The sequence below is a fragment of the Daldinia decipiens genome (assembly GCF_022478715.1).
Source record: "Daldinia decipiens strain CBS 113046 unplaced genomic scaffold F4813scaffold_5, whole genome shotgun sequence".
Lineage (NCBI taxonomy): Eukaryota > Fungi > Ascomycota > Sordariomycetes > Xylariales > Hypoxylaceae > Daldinia > Daldinia decipiens.
Genome location: NW_026054548.1, coordinates 1,214,808 through 1,231,000, shown reverse-complemented (window position 1 = coordinate 1,231,000; position 16,193 = coordinate 1,214,808). Strand labels below are relative to the sequence as shown.

At 45.9% G+C, this 16,193-nt stretch overlaps 4 protein-coding genes across 4 annotated transcripts; 2 read left to right on the top strand and 2 right to left on the bottom strand.

Moving 5' to 3' along the window:
• The first annotated feature begins 634 nt into the window (after positions 1-634).
• Positions 635-4,906, top strand: F4813DRAFT_349326 (P-loop containing nucleoside triphosphate hydrolase protein). Its single transcript, XM_049242168.1, has 3 exons — positions 635-1,644; positions 1,805-3,774; positions 3,830-4,906. Exons 1-3 carry the CDS (start codon positions 840-842, stop codon positions 4,532-4,534), a joined length of 3,480 nt encoding a protein of 1,159 aa, XP_049103011.1. The 5' UTR covers positions 635-839; the 3' UTR covers positions 4,535-4,906.
• Positions 4,907-6,875: 1,969 nt separating this feature from the next.
• Positions 6,876-7,819, bottom strand: F4813DRAFT_349323 (uncharacterized protein). The gene is made up of 2 exons (XM_049242167.1): positions 7,798-7,819; positions 6,876-7,736 (listed from the first exon to the last, which is right to left on the bottom strand). The coding sequence occupies exon 2, from the start codon at positions 7,615-7,617 to the stop codon at positions 7,090-7,092; it is 528 nt and encodes a 175-aa protein (XP_049103010.1). The 5' UTR covers positions 7,618-7,736; positions 7,798-7,819; the 3' UTR covers positions 6,876-7,089.
• A 3,693-nt stretch (positions 7,820-11,512) lies between these two features.
• F4813DRAFT_386450 (uncharacterized protein) lies at positions 11,513-12,823 on the top strand (the record flags this gene model as incomplete). The annotated part of the gene is made up of 2 exons (XM_049246415.1): positions 11,513-12,415; positions 12,584-12,823. The coding sequence occupies 2 exons, from the start codon at positions 11,513-11,515 to the stop codon at positions 12,821-12,823; spliced, it is 1,143 nt and encodes a 380-aa protein (XP_049103009.1).
• Positions 12,824-13,209: 386 nt separating this feature from the next.
• On the bottom strand, positions 13,210-15,950 carry F4813DRAFT_386449 (Zn-dependent exopeptidase; the record flags this gene model as incomplete). The annotated part of the gene is made up of 2 exons (XM_049246414.1): positions 13,210-13,392; positions 13,446-15,950. The coding sequence occupies 2 exons, from the start codon at positions 15,948-15,950 to the stop codon at positions 13,210-13,212; spliced, it is 2,688 nt and encodes an 895-aa protein (XP_049103008.1).
• Between the last annotated feature and the right edge of the window lie 243 nt (positions 15,951-16,193).

Below are 16,193 nucleotides of genomic sequence, written 5' to 3'. Positions count from 1 at the left end.
ACGAGAGCTTTTCCCTTTTTTATTCCCCCTTTTTAGGACATGATGCTTTGGTACTTGTGTCTTTTATCGTCAAGGAATTTATCATATGGGTTACGATTACAAAGAAGAGGAAAAAGAAGACTCTTTTCTGCACTATAGTACTCTTTAATCCCTATGGTCCATGGAGATTATAATCAATTTTAGGAGAGTCCATCGGGTTAGTCACAGTGGCAATGGTTTTTACATAGTATAATTCTTCGATACCCTTGGCCGATATGTGGCCGTTCTATTCGTACCTATTGATTAAAAGCTATAGTCCGTATATAACTAGATCTTGAACCGAAACAGCATGGTTATAAATTATTCAAGTCCTACGTGTACAAGAACTAAGGTGTTCCGGTAATGTATTCGATTCTGTTTGCCGACCTGGTGGTAAAATTGCGGAAGCTAGGTTAGTCGCAACACCGGCATACAAAAATGTTGATAACTGCGATATGTAAATTAAACCGTTTAATAGACTCACCACAGTAGATTAGGCCGCACTTTGTATTACGTACTAGAATAAATGCATAGGTTGAGGGGTTTGCAGCTGCCTTTCAGTTTAACACCCCCTGTTCTTTCTTACTAATGAATCTTACCTGTATCAAGACTGCACCTTCCTTCTAGACTAACCTGGGTACCTACCATTCATTTATTCATTACATCTTACATCTCTATATGCATCCTTATAATAGCATCTTCGCAACCTTCCACTCCAAACATGGACTGAACGCCCTTCCAAGTCGTGATCCTATCGCCAAGACTATCCATGGATAGGATCGGCTTTCACTAACACGGCTCCAGTATCACCAACTGCTATAATGGCGTCTACAATACACATCCCAGGGCTCAACAAATACATACCTGCTGGATGTCTTAAGTTGTCCGTGGATGATACCAATCTAATAACACCTGAACCCTGGGAGATTTTGAAGCAACAGTCATGGAAGTTCTTCTCTCGGCGTCTTGATGATATCCCCGAGTCTGCCTGTCTTCCAAATCAAGCACAAGAAGCGCTCCTGAGGTTACCTCCATTGCAGCCGTTTATAGGATTATGGCAAAGTCGATGGATTCAGATGTCTTTTATTTTTACCACCCATGTCAACAGCAGTGGTCGTATTCGAGTTTACATCCTCCCTCAAGATGTTAACAGAAGCACTATCGATCTTAGAAATGAGTTGATGAGAGCAACATCCCTACTCATATCCCAGCTTGATTTTTCATCGAAATCGTGGAATGGAGATGAAGATAATCCTGAGAAGCCAATGCCCCAGAGCGAAGGTCTGCCTGATGGGAAGCTCACATCTCTCTTGACTATGTTCAACAATGTTCCTTCTCCCGACCCCCTCCCTGAGTTAGAAACCAGCCCTGATACCCGAGATGGGATGCAGTGCTTGCTAGAGAGTCAGGTTCCTGGTCTAACTACGAAGCTTTACCCCTACCAAGGCAGGTCAGCAGCACTTATGCTTCAACGCGAAGAAAATCCTGGCAGGATTGTCGATCCCCGATTTCGATCAGTGCTTGACCAGGAAGGACGGCCTTGGTACTTCGACAATGTCTCAGGCATCGTTTTGAGAGAACCTAGATATTATGATGGAGTGCGTGGTGGGATCCTTGCCGAAGAAAGTGAGTACAACCAGAATTTCTTAGCAACCTTCCGCCTCTTATTTAACCGCACCCTATATTTGCTCTGCCTTAGAAGCTGTGACCGTGTGAATCAATCCCCTAATAGCCTATCAAGCAATCATTAGTCTTCTTAAATGGAAATAACTGACTATTGCCATAGTGGGTACCGGCAAGACTCTCATATGTCTCGCCCTTATTCTGTGTACAAAAAGTGAACCGACAAAAGCCCCAGAACCCTTCGTGGCTGAAGTCCCGCCCAGATTAAAAAGTGCAAGTTTGCTTGACATGGCTGCAGCTACTGCAAACAAGAATTCCATAGCATGGAAGCCCTATTTCGAGGCATCCGCTGCTCAATTCGGCTACGAATACCAGAACTGCATAGACGCCTTGACCCGGCTGGAAAATCGTGCATTATATAAGGTACAGAACACCTTAGTAGAACCAAGAAGAAGTAACAGAACCACGCCTCGAATTGTGCCACCTAAAGAAGTCTATCTGAGCCATGCCACGCTCGTTATTGTCCCTAACAATCTTGTTAAGCAATGGCAGAATGAGACGAAGAAGCATACAGCCGGTTTAAACACACTTGTGCTCGTAGAGAAGCAAGCTATTCCACCGGTGACTGCCTTGTTAAGTTACGACTTGATCCTCTTTTCCGAGAGTCGCTTCGAGTGGATCCAGAGGGAGCGATCAAATAAGGAGGGGCCAACTTCAGATATTTACTGTCCGCTCGAGTACATTCGGTTTAAACGATGTATCATTGACGAAGGCCACAAGTTGGGCAATAAGAGTCGGAGCTGGAAGAGTGATGTTATGAGAGTCCTTGACCGTCTTGAGATTGCTGCCCGATGGGTTGTTACAGGAACCCCTTCGAGGGGTCTCTATGGTGTTGAACAGCAGTCTTCCGAGACGAAAGATAACAGTAACAACGAGGGCACAAAGGGGAGGATGCAGTCCACCTTACGACAAGAAAGGGAGGATCTGCAGAGAATTGGTAACCTTGCGGCAAAGTACCTTAAGGTTCGCCCGTGGGCAAACACGAAGGACGAGGCTGGCGATAGTGTAGCGGATTGGAACACGTATGTGATGCATCCAGAGCAGCACGCCAAGGGTCATAATCGCAAAGATTGTTTAAGGACGGCTCTCAATTCGCTAATCATTCGTCATCAGCTTTCGGATATCAGCACGCTACTCCCCCCAGTAAAAGAAAAGATTGTGCTACTCGATGGCTCGTTCCAGGATAAGCTGTCTCTAAATCTCTTTTCGATGATGATCATTTTCAACTCAGTACAGTCGCAGCGGACAGATATGGATTACTTCTTCCACGAGAGGCAGCGTAAGAGTCTTGCTCAACTCGTTAGGAACTTAAGGCAAGCCTGCTTTTTTGGCGGCGTATTTTACTCAACTGAAGATATCGCGAAAGCATTGGAGACCGCAGAAGGCTTTCTTGAGAAGAAGGACATTCCTATCAGTGACGAAGACGAGGACTTGCTAAAACAGGCAATCGACTTCGGTAAAATCGCAGTGAACAACCGGTTAAAAGATGTAAGCAACACATTTCACGCCATGCCGTTGTATATCGACAATTTTCCTGGGGGTGGCGGAAAGAACTGGTCGCTTGATGACTCGGACACCGGTGGTCAGCCAATTTGTACTGATGCTGGGATGGTACACGCACTGCAGAGGTTCTTGAATCCCTGCATTGACGCCCCAACATCTCTGCAGCTTATGATAGAAAGCGGTCGTCTTGATCAACAAGGTGCGGCCGAGCGCTCTCAGGCCTTAATGGCAGCAATGGATGCCTCCGGTTACGTCGCAACACAACCAAGCCAGGCTTCAGCCTTAGCGGGAAACACCGCTCTTGGGGGTGATTATCATGCGATACCGAAATCGGGTATATTAGGGAACGCATCACAGCCGCTTATCGAGAGCGCGCAAGGAATTGGAACAGAACCAGGGGGTCATGTCAAGGTCGCGGAGCCTTTAGCGAAGACTAGAATTATCTCGACAGTTTCGGCCAAGCTATCCTACCTCATTGATTCTATCGTGAAGTACCAAGATGAAGAGCAGATCATCGTTTTCTATGACAACGAAAATATCGCATATTACCTGGCTGGGATGCTAGAAATTGTGAGAGATTACTTCCCCATCCGCTTATTAGTATATCTACTTACTTGAATTATAGCTACAAATTCAACATTTAATATATGCAAGGGCCGGTCTTAGTGCAGACAGGCGTGCACAATATGTTGCTACTTTCACACACAATCCGAAGTTTCGGGTTCTTCTGATGGATATAAGCCAAGCAGCATTCGGTCTCGACATGCGCTCTGCGTCGCGAATCTACTTCATCAGCCCAGTATTGAATCCTCAGGTCGAGGCGCAGGCTATCGGAAGAGCGCGACGGATCAGCCAGCAGAAGCCGGTGTCTGTCGAGACTCTTGTTTTACGAAATAGCATTGAGGAGGTCATTGTCAATCGCCGAAAGGAGATGACATATGCTGAACATAGCAAAGTCAAGTCGATCTTGGATGACAGACTCATATACCGATGGATACTGAATGCGAAGATAATACCTTTGCCTGACGAAGAAGATGGTGTTGCCCAAACTGCGATGTTGGAAACTCCGCAATATGTCTTTGGTAGAGGATCCGGCCGCGAGCTTCACCCTGATGAGGGATTGATCACAGGTAGTCCGGACGCTAAAGCAAGGTTGGACGCCACCACATCAAGAGATATACCCGCCCCTATACCTTTCAGGATAAATAAAGGCCTGAAACGGATGCATGGCCTGACATCGACGACTGGCGAATCATTAAGTAAGAGCAGTGATCCCGAGGCACACGAACGACCACCAAAACGCAGTGCTAGAGTAGCTTTCGCAGTTTAACATGGATCTACATGCTGACGTCTTTCTACTTGTGATGATATTTGGTCAGAAATTCAAAATTCAATCTCAACACTATACCAATCTGGAAAGGGATATTCACTCACATACATAAAGGCCGTCATACCGTAAAATTTCGGAATATCAGGAGCATCGTTGATTTTACTAGGTTACCATAGTCTTCGCTTTAGTTGCTATTGACTCAAGATGCTTACTTGCTGATGATACTAAGAAGTGATTATACTTATAAGGAATAACTAGTTGAACTTGGCCCCTTTTTAAGCACTTACTCTCAATATAGCTGATTAATAAGATTAATCACAAGTAACTAAATCGTAATCCGTAACATCGCAGCTTGCTACATACCTGCTACTGTACCTGCTACTGCTAAAAGACTTGTTAAGAATACCGAGGGGTGCTACTACATGTAGGTTAGGTAGGTACTTATATAAATAGATAGCTGGATAACTGTTGGGTGGCTGTGTTTCGATTTCCTTCATCTCCATCTCCATCGGGAATGTCAGGTAGTATATCAATGTTACTGTAGGTGCTGTGTAGGTCTGTCACTACCTGTTTCGGCTTACGCCCCCAAGCTATACTTTTATATAGGAGGTTGCTTCCAACGTCAAAGACATTTTCATCTAGCGCCTGCGCGGGATCTGATCACAAGGATCTAGTCGACGAACGTCGGCATGAATATCCCTTCCTGACTTATGCTGCAACCAACTGGGGCTATCATGCGCGCGAAACAAAACATCCTCAAACGACGCAATTGACTAGTGATTTCCTGGGCAAGCAAGCTCATATAGCAGCAGCACAGATGATGTGGATAGATAATCGTAACAAGCACTAATACTGCCGTGTCCGACGGACAATTATCGTCACTATTATCAATATTGGGACTGACGACAAGGGAATGTGGTCTTGTGGTCACGATTATTATCTTGGTCATGATTTTACTTTATATCTTGAACATAGATCATATCACCAAGTATTCGCCATACAATAACTATAAATACGCCTAGTTATGGAGTTGCCAATCTGACAACCTCATGCATATCTTTCATCTACAGAGGAGATTGTAATTTGGAGAAAATGGATTGTATCTGCTACTCGATATGGACTTCCATCGTCCATAAATGCGTAGTAGGGTTTAATTGTTAGTACCACTAATATAGAGATATATCATCGAAGAAGTGTGAATTATACTTCCAATCGATATACGTTAAATCGTGCAAGATGCTATATTCCTCCAACCCCTTATTTTCATTTTCGTTGGCTTGCATGCTTTAGCTTCAGACGAAAACCAGCCATCAAGATGGCCCTGACTTCATGTCTCGATATCTATTTGGTAACTGATACTAGGATGTTGTTGCGGGATTGGCTTTCTAGAATTGATCTGCAACTTACTAATCGAAATTTCGTGTACTTATAACGTGGCTGCTTGGCCTCATAATCTGTTAAAATTTCCCCTCTTCATCGCTTAATCTACGACTTTTCACTCCTAGATCGTTAGTACAGTTGGCCCTCCGCTATGAGGGAGGTTAACCATCGAATAGCCCCTTTTCTAGCTCACGTGAGCACATTCATGCCATACTTGCCTTAAGCACCTAGGCAGGAGAAAGCCAATGGACTGGGTTGAGGCTGTACTACCGACCGTGTTTAAAGAAGGTAAGATGCAATATTATGTGTGCCATAGGCAACCAAGTGGTCGAATTGTTCCAGTATCAGACTTTTCCCCTAAAGATTACGAATTGAAGTTGGTTAGTTTATGTCAAGCTGATCTGCCCGATGACGATGATAAAACAAATAACATGCATTGGCTTATCTGAGCGGGAAACTGCTATGGAAGACAGTATTTATCTGAGGGCATTGAACTTTTTATTATCTTCCCATTTTCCATTTCTTGGGAATTATTAACGTTGACCTAGGTTAGTGGCTAATATTTTAAACCCTTCCTTGAAATTCTCGTTTACTTATAAGTGTGTCTGGAGACTCTATCTTCTCATATTCTCACTGCATGTACAACTACCGAGGTAGTCTCTTTATGAAGCTTCAAAAATTTATGAATACTGATTTTATGTTGCGTAATCTTTATTCTGGTATCCGCTGATAATTAATGTTTTTATTGATACTTATAGTTATTTATCATAGACTTCAGAATACCTAAGCCCTATAATTACATATTTATCTATTAACAGCATTCTAAGTATCAGTATCATCAGTTACTTAGGTACAAGGCACGATTAAACAACTGCATGCACTGTATATCTAAAGTAGTCACGTTCAGGGAAGAGATTATTGGGTGGGCTGATGTTATGTAGTCAATAATATGTAAGAAAAGGGGCCGAATGTTGATATCGAGTTACTTGAATAAGGCGATAGGCCTAGAGTCTAATCTATGTAGCTATTGTCTTGTATTAAGAGGTAGTTATCGTTACATATGTAGACCAGAGTTATTTTCTATCCAACTAATCCATATAGCCCATGTCCAACAACTAAATCTTTCTATCCCATATAACTATCAATAACGTGAACTCTTACATGAACATTATACATCACAGAGGTAAGCATAGCTGTGTTCTGAGGAACTCCGTTAGACCCCTCTCAATAGAAGCAGAGAGGGCTGCGAAAATGATCATATTGGTAGACAATGGTGGAGGGCAGTACTGGACGTCTGGTAGGATCTCTAACTCTTCGATGCCCTTGATGCGGGCGAGGTCCCCGACCCAGTCTAAGCTCTCGTGCTTGAGGTCGAAAAGAAGCTTTAAGTCTGCCGCGGTGAATTCTTTCGGCCCTTCCCACGTCGCATTGGGACGGCCACTCTGCACCACCAACCGCAGCTTTCTAACGGACCCGTTATTTTCTAGGAACCGGCACACGCTTTGCCATTCGCCCCTGTCGTTGTCGTAAGGTGGCACGGGCCCCCGCTTATACAAGGATATCTCTCGGATAAGCCCGCGGCTCTGGGGTGTCAGATCCGAGAGGAAGGGCTCGACCGCTTCGATTGCATCCCCGAAGTCGAATGTATGTCTACCGTAGACTAAGTATGACGTTTCTTCGTATATCGTCTTGTTGGTTCTCATGGCAGATACACAGAAGTTGACGCCCTCAGTTTCGAGCTGGTAGGTCGTCTCGTAACAGCGGCGATGGAACGTCCGTTCCAAGGTGTAATACCTCCTTCGCCGTCTGTCTTCCGTCTTCGGTAACTTTTCAACTCCTGCGTTCCGAATTTGCAATTGCTTATGTCCGCCATCGTCGAATAGGTATTCAAGTATCATGAGCCGTACCTCTGCCGGAACGCGCATCAACGGTGAGACCTCCATTGCTTCTCGTCGTCTTCGATCTCCTCCACTGCTCATTAAGAACTGAACTCAATGTGCGATCTATCTTGGCAATCCGGTCCGGTAGTGGAATATTTATATATTCAAGGCATAGTAAAGCAACAACATGTACGGAAAAAAGGAAGACGAAGTTAATAATAGCATCAATATTGCATGTGTTAAGGGCCAACCTCTTATCAAGCATCGAATGACCAGCCGGGTTCTCAATTGCCCGGGCCAACAAGGTCCTCCGTATCGCCGTAGACGTCAGTCATCGAGCCAATCGCTCTTTTTATTTCCGAGCTTAGGAAAAGCAAAGCTTGGAGGAAGACCCTAGCATCTGATAAAGATGTGTTCGGGATCCTTTGTTTCGTGCATGAAGTTGGGTCTTACATGTGTAAACCCTTCGAGAGGGACCGCAATAATTACATCCAGAGAACGATACAAACTGGCACGGTTCTCTTTTTGATCATACCACGATCATATGTAGACCGCCTCGAATCCCCACATTAATGTTTAGCTTTTGTCTAAGGCTTCGTTCGATAAGGGATGTATTTGTTACAAAAATCGGGGATAGCTGCTTTACCTATGTAGGAGTTAAGGAACTACAGACATAGCCAACGAATATCTAGGTCTCGCATAAGTCTCAGAGTACGTCCGTCCTATCTACCTATCTTACTGGACAGTGAGCTTTCAGGAGGTTTAAGCGGAGCTTTCGGCAATGCAGTAATGAAAATGCTAGGTTAGTTACCTGTTATTGTTATCTTTACTTCTCCTGAGTTTCCACTCTTTCATGCGTCTAGGAGAAGACGCAATCCCATAACCTTGCTCAAGCTCCACCAAGGAACATAAGGAACATACTAGACTTCATCTTCGTTTTCTCTGACTGACTATGGTAACGGAAATCCTTCAGCACTCTAGGTAGTAGCACTATGCCGTGAGTCTACATCATGGGCAAATGGCGGTCTTGATGTTGTGTTAGGTGGGAGCCGAAGAAAGCTTGCATCATGAAACAAACTCCACGATACCATTAACCACCTTCAATGACATATCTTTAACTTATCTTACGAAGAGATGTCTTAATCTAAGAAATATCACGTTGAGGAATCTGGAGTGATATCGTACCGAGGCTTGACTAGCTGGGCATATAAAAGCACTGACATTGACTAGGAGTTGAAAGAATATGATAACTGGCTATTTAACTCAGGAGAGTTTATTAAATGGGGTTACGTTGACTAAGTAACCCCGAGTACCTACCGTGAGTAATGCAAGGTCTATGATAATAAGTTACCAAGGTTGCTTGTTCCAAGGGGAGATTTAAGTATTAATTTTTCAAGTTCAAGTTCTACTAGGTAAAGTGGAATAAAAACCTGCATACGAATATTCTAAACTAATACCGGTATAAGTAATAGTTATTAACAAGAAAGAAAAAACTATAACTAACACTTTACTAAGCATATCCAACTATTCTTACTAACAACATATACATATCATAAATCTAAAGATGGAAGCTGATTAATAATTAAAGCTTTATGGAACATTATCAGTTTCTGCTTACAAAATATACAACTTAACTTAGGTACAGTTTCTATAATACATTAAGACTCGCATACCTATGTAGCTACATGCAAGTAGTTAAACTTGATATAGATTAGAGCCAACCTTTAACCAGCAGCTCCGTTAGTTCAAGCACCGACGAAGTAAGTTTATAGAATTCCTAATCAGTAATTTAATCAGTAATTCAAGTTTATATAGCTAATATTACGAAGTAAACCAAGAAGCTAGGAAACAACTTCGTTGTTTTACGAGGAACTCCAAACCAGCTACGGGAACCTACGGTCGTACATACTAACAGATAAACTATTCTATACTACAATACTTCTCCATTTTCAATGTTTGCTTTATTATGTGGAATAATAAGAAATATCCAAAACTAAAGGTCCCAAACGAGAAGAGAAACTATTCAGAAGAGAAACATGAGCATGGTATCTGGCCAGCCACGCATTACTTCTACAGAGCACACTACGACTCGGCCGAAGAGACGTAAGAGAACGAGAACGACTTCGAATACCAAATCACCCAGCCGCCTAAATAGACTAACCTAGCATTATATCATTAAGTACCTGAAAAAAATCTAATAAATTCATATAAAGTTTGAACAATTAAGACTAAACAAAACCACCTGCGTCAACACTAAAGGCGTTGCTATAAGGAATCCCCCAGATAGTATTCCATAATAAAAATACAAAACTTTCCGAGTCATCCGTCTTTTTGTCCCGAGAGAACCCTACAGCATATAATGCGATCGGGGGCTAAGACTTTATAGCGTTTTCAGCTCGACACTCGGACCCATAGCAGCAAGACAAGAATCTACCTAACCTAGTGGGAACTCAGTTAATAGGTCAGACCTTTACACTACTTGAGAATATATTTAACTACCTGTAGAAATCAACGGATGGTCCCGGGTATCGTGATATCTGCGTGCAGGAAACTAGCTCATAACTCGTTGCAAGGGAATGCGCAAGCGCTCTGTTTGGAGATGTAGGGCATGTTTCTCTATACTTCTCTATACTTCTCTACCTAGATACACCCCAGAATTCAACTCCTTCGCACAAGTCGAAACACGTAATACGTACGGCGACCTCATATTAATACTGTCTGATTCCCAACAAGATGCGCCTCGTAATATAGTGGCTGTATATGTCCGGCTCCTATGTGCCGAGTGCGGAGTAACAAGCGCAAGTAACCGCGTCGTCGTATGCTAGCGGACATGGCAACGAGATCGTGACTATCAAGTCTTATATTAATGCTAGATAGGTAGTTACTTAACATTGATTTGTATAGATATGTACTTATTTGAGAATACCTCTTTCTACCCTTGTGTCTAAATTGAGCCTGCCAAGACTCATCTGTCCTCTTTACCAGGAATATAATTTGGTTGACTACTAGAACATATTCTACATTGTCGTAACCTTGTAGGAGCGGAGATCCAGCCCAACCGGCTGCTCGCAGCAAACCCACCCCGGCCGACCAGTTTTCAGCTGTGGCGTTCTATGCCAGCTTCTAACTCTGGGGGTGCGCAACAGAGCCAATAACCATGTGGCACTTAGCGCAGCGGAATCCTGCTCTAGTTCAGTTAAGGATCGCGTTGCAGGGCGGCGGCAGATAGTGGCTTGTCAGCGCAAGGCACACAGATGGGCAATCTGTAAGGAGAAAAGAGCCAGTCTTCCCAAGGGAAAGAAGAGGGGGTCTTGGGCATTAATGATGAGTAGAATATGTATGAACCCGTTGCCCCCCCCCGTTTGTTAATGGGCTGCCCAGTACGCCATGGCAGCTATGTCAAGGTCGAAGTGATGCTGTTCGCAACAGGCCGGCAACTCGAAACACCAACGGTCTCGGGAATTACAACTGCATAACAACCAACCAATTACTATTAGAACAGAGCTCTTCCTAAGAAACGGGGGGAAATCGTTCCTTTCTTCCTCTTCTTGCGGAAAATACAAAGCAGTCAACTAAAGCTGTAACTAGCCTAGGCCGTAAGTGCTACGGATCTTCCTAGCCTCCAGATCACTCTGGTCCCTCTTCTATTGGGTCTTCCATTAATATGTAAGTTACTTAGGTACCTAACCTAACCTACCTGTTAACCGAACCCGTCACTATGAAGAAGATTAAGTCCCTAATCCGCAAACTCTTCAGGACGCCGACTACTAGACGTGCCGCGGCGGGGGGATGCAAGGTCATCCAGTCGACAGAGCTGTCTGAGGAGTCGTCGGTGGCACCTGAACCGGCTCTGTCGCCCTCCGCCACAATCGTCTCTGAAGATGATGCCGGCACGCGCGAGTCTTCAAGGACCTTGAGTCTCTCAAGAGAAGGGACACCCAGTCCTCACGTCCGTGAGACGGAAGTGGTATCGGAGCTTCCAGAACAGGCTAAGGAGCCCAAAGGCAAAGGCAAGGAACCTAACGACAAGGAGCCTTACCGCCCCCCTTCACCAGTGTTACTGCCGCCGACTAAGGTTAAAGTGGAAGTACCTGATCTATCCGGAACAACAGTCGCAGAAGCCAGTAGCAGCAACACCCTTGTACAGCCGCCCACAACCCCTAAGCGCAGCAGAACCATCGCTGCACTGGACACTGACGACGACGACGACGACGACGACGACCAAGACAACAGCGGATCGCCCAGGAAGCGTCGCATGGAAGCAGCCCCGGTCATCATCCAGTACGACCCAGTACCCGGGGACTGGGATAACCGCCCACCAACTCCCGTCATCAAGTACGAAGACTCCGACTCGGGCGGCGAGGAAAATCCCTTCGTGATATCACCCGACGTCCAACGACACTACGACCTAGGCCCGGACGCAGCCCCGATCCCCTTCCAGCGGTCCTTCCTCCTTGGGCCCCCAACCCCTCCGCCTCCCGGCGTACCCCTCTACCACCCCAGCTTCCCGGGGCGTGATCCTCTGCGCTGCCGTCAATGCAAGAGCAGCTATTACGGCTTCGACGTCCTGCTGTCCAAGAGCGTCCACAACCCGGGAAGATACTACTACGTATGCAGACAGGTACGTGACTTTTGCGTCCTTCCAATCAGCTATCCGCCTGCCTACCTACCTGCCTACCTACCTAACCCTTTCTGTTTTCTTGTTCGTCCACCAGAGAGTCGGAATCCTTGAAATCCTACGACCGTGCTCTCGAAACTTCGTGGCCTTGAAGACTAATTGTTGTTATAGTGCAACAACTTCACCTGCTGGGCTGACGATCAAGGAGTAAATGAAGGTAATCTAAGGTGTAATTGCACCAAGGGGAGGTATCTATCGCGCGAGGACATCACGAGTGAGAGGGCCACAACCCCTCGGAAGCTGTTCTACAAGTGCGCCACGGGCGCGTGTAGCTTCATCTATTATACGCCAAACCCCCTATCTAAAGAAGAAGTAAATGAGCATTACGGACGACGAATTTATCCGGTATAATGCTTACCGCATTTCTCTTGGGCGTTGAACAGGTTCGGTATTGGCGATGGTTCACTGTTTTCATTGCGTCGGATTTCTGGACTGTTATACCCCTGATGATAGCTTCCAGCTTCTTGTACTGGACGAATTGTAAAAGTTAATTCAAATATTGTTTATTTCCCCAAGACCACGAATTCATCTTATCTAATGAAATCCTCGAGTCTTGTTCCCAGCCGAGTCTCGAGTTATGTGATGATACCCTGAAGTAATCTAGGTCAATGTATAAGAATCAACCACCTATAGGTATAATACAATGGTAATAATCCCCGTCCAAATTTCCCACTAACGCCGAACAATGCACCCATGACCTACAAGAAGCTCCTAAAAATATGAGCGTTTCGAGCCTCTTATTCTATTAACGCTTTAGCGGCATCCCTTATGATACGAGCAGTTTTGTCGATAATATTTTGGACTAACGGCCAATCTTCCGCGTCGATGGCATCCCGAATAGCCGGGAAGTAGGCCTCGTCATACCCGGACCACAATTGTGGACCAAAGACAACGTGCTTGAACTGAGTTCGGTTTGGAACCTGCGACAATCTGTTAGTATAAGATCAAGATAAATATAGGGAACCCAACTTACTCCACCACCGGTCTCTAAGTCCAGTAATCCGGTCTCGAAGTTCGCCATGCGACTATTGTAATCACCTCTCCGTTGGGTTAACCCTACTGGCTCCCAGCCGTTTGATGCCACTACGCTTTGTTGCCAGTCCGTCTCCCATTTCTCGAATTTAGAAACAGCCGTTTCAACCTCCTGAACTGCGTTCTTGATGGGTTCTAGATCGAAGTGTCCATTAACACCCTTATCTTCGGCCCATTGCCATAGAGCGCCAAGATATCGGCCGAGAGCGAGCGCATAATTACCCATATCAAAGGGCAATATAGGCTTGTCGGATAGTTCTAGGATAAGAAGCCCGAGAACTTGGCTAAGCAGGTTGTGGTATATGAACCCTTGATCTCCGACACGGTCCATCCAGTCGAAGTTATCGTACGAAGAATGGTAAGGATGGGCAGCCCCATCGAATCGAATATCGATAGAGCTAGTACCCGCCATATCCTGGAATGCCACGTAGTCACTGCCAGCACCAAGCCCTTCAAGCTCCCCATTGCGTTCATCCCACAACGTGCGAAGCGTAGCATTTAGGATGGGGTCGAAGACTCTGTCGATCACCTTATAGAGAACTTTGCGGAACATCGGAGATGCGGCGGCATGGAACTCCTGGCCCGAAACTGCAGTGTCAAGGTTGATATATGCGAAGGCATTCCTCTGGAGAATCTCCATGTTCTGTTCAACAAACTCTGTGCTGCCGATCAGGTTATACTCCTCAGCATCCCAACTCATAAACTCAATCGTACGAAGCGGTCGCCAGCCCCTAGCTAGAAGATCGCCAAAGATGCGCGCAACTTCTAGCATAACAGCCGTGCCCGAATTTGGATCGGTTGCACCAAAAGCCCAGGCATCGCGGTGATTACCGATGATGATGGATTTTTCGTTCTGTTCGACGCCAACAATTTTACCATAGACATTCCATATCTCCTGTTGTTCTTCTTCGTCCTGTTCATTCTTTAATCGCACAACCGGCGACGAGGAGTTTCCGGTCCACCACTCAACTTCCGGTATACCACCCCGCCAGTCGTCCGGGCACGGTTCGCCAAAGCCCTGGATATGTTGTAGAAGCACCTGGGCATCACGCCAGGCGAGAGGAAGACTCGGGATCTTAACGAGACCAGCCGTCTGCTCCTTCTTCATTCGTGGCAGACCTTTCTTGCTTCCCCAACCAGGTGTAAGTACGTCTCCCACCACCCAACTCATCAGGCTAACCGCTCCTCGTTGAACGCCATCCGGGGGCATATATCGTCCAAGAGGTGCTGGTTCTCCTTTTAAGAAGCCATCTTCCGCCGGGTCGCTATATATGATGCATCCGGCAAACCCGGCCATCTCGGCGGCCTTAACCTTTAGGGCCCGGTCACCCTGTGTGCCGTAATAGCGTACGAGCGCAATTGCGTCCTTAGTATTAATACCCTTATCAGAAAGCCTCTTGAAATCCTCTCTCGATCCGTAGTTGGCGTATATTAGTGGTCCTCTCACGTCACCTGCTTTAGAATGACCATGAAACACAAACGTCTGGCGGCCCGCCGTCTTTTCAACGACTTCCTCCTCTTCAAGGGCAGCTTTCCACTTAGCCTCCTTGCCATCCTCGGTCATTATTTCGACAGCTCTACCGCCGGCTTTCGGATAATTCAGGTATACATAGTAGTCGTCTACTGTAACTTCCTCCAGGCCATATTTGATGAAATCATTCCGCACGTCCATCGCAAGCGCGTAGTCACCTTCAGTCCCCGCGATGTGCGCGTAGCCCGTAAAGTGCTTCAACGTGTTCCTCAGCATGTCCGAGTTGACTTCGCCCTGTACGTATTGACGAACAGCTTCGGGGTCGAACATGTGGCCGCCGATGCGCCTTGTCATGTTCGTGAAGAGGTCACTCATGAATAAGAGGTATAGGAAACCTAGGATGAGGAAAACCGCAAGCAGCCTACCGACCAGAAGTATAGCAGCAGCGCTGTTAATACTCGGGAACCTAAATCTTGTCCTCGTCTCGGTAGATTCCGTATCCGCATTACTTGCGGCATCGCTCTGGCGAGGTAATCGAACAGTAAATCTAGGGAGCCGCCATCGCCACTTCCATTGCGGCAATGAAGATGCTATCCGTTTCCTCCATGAAGAAGAAGAAGATCTTGAACTCGATTCGCCTAACGGATCCTCAACTTCCAGCTCCTGCATTTCGCGCCGAACCTGCGCGTCCTGGTCATCCTCACTTTCGTCATCGTCGAGGGTCCATTGCGACCCTTCGTCGTCGGATTCTACATACGGAGGTCGATACCCTTGAGGCGCACGCCTCGACGAGTCGGCCTGCCTAGGACGTGAAGAAAGGAGGGATTGCGCTTCGGTTTCATGATCGGGTCTTGTATCTATGGGCGAAGAAGGCGGGGGCCAGTCCGGCCGAGAAGATCCAGGATAACCGCCGGTCGCTTCATCGTAGGTGGGTATAGGTGGTGGTGGTATATACTGAGACTTTTCGGAGGGCATCTTGGTAGTACAACGTCATTGATGTATCGCGGTTATAGGACTTAAAGGTCGGGATTCTAGAATAGGATATGCCCGGTGAGTACGCGTAGATAGGTATTTATTTAATTGCTTGTCGCAGTGATTAAACGAGTGGTTAAAGTCGAGTCACGATAAAGGAGTGAAATTGATTGGAGTAGGAATTTGAAATCAAGAAAATAAGGCAGGCATAGGACCAAGTACCACCGCAGTGGTCATTGGAGGGGA

What these genes read in the sequence shown, in the direction of transcription:
- F4813DRAFT_349323 (XM_049242167.1), bottom strand. Translation starts at nt 7,617, where the DNA reads ATGAGAACCAACAAGACGATATACGAAGAAACGTCATACTTAGTCTAC.
- F4813DRAFT_349326 (XM_049242168.1), top strand. Translation starts at nt 840, where the DNA reads ATGGCGTCTACAATACACATCCCAGGGCTCAACAAATACATACCTGCT. An exon ending in TGGGATCCTTGCCGAAGAAA is followed by an intron (nt 1,645 to 1,804) that starts GTGAGTACAACC and finishes CTATTGCCATAG; the next exon opens with TGGGTACCGGCAAGACTCTC. An exon ending in TGGCTGGGATGCTAGAAATT is followed by an intron (nt 3,775 to 3,829) that starts GTGAGAGATTAC and finishes CTTGAATTATAG; the next exon opens with CTACAAATTCAACATTTAAT.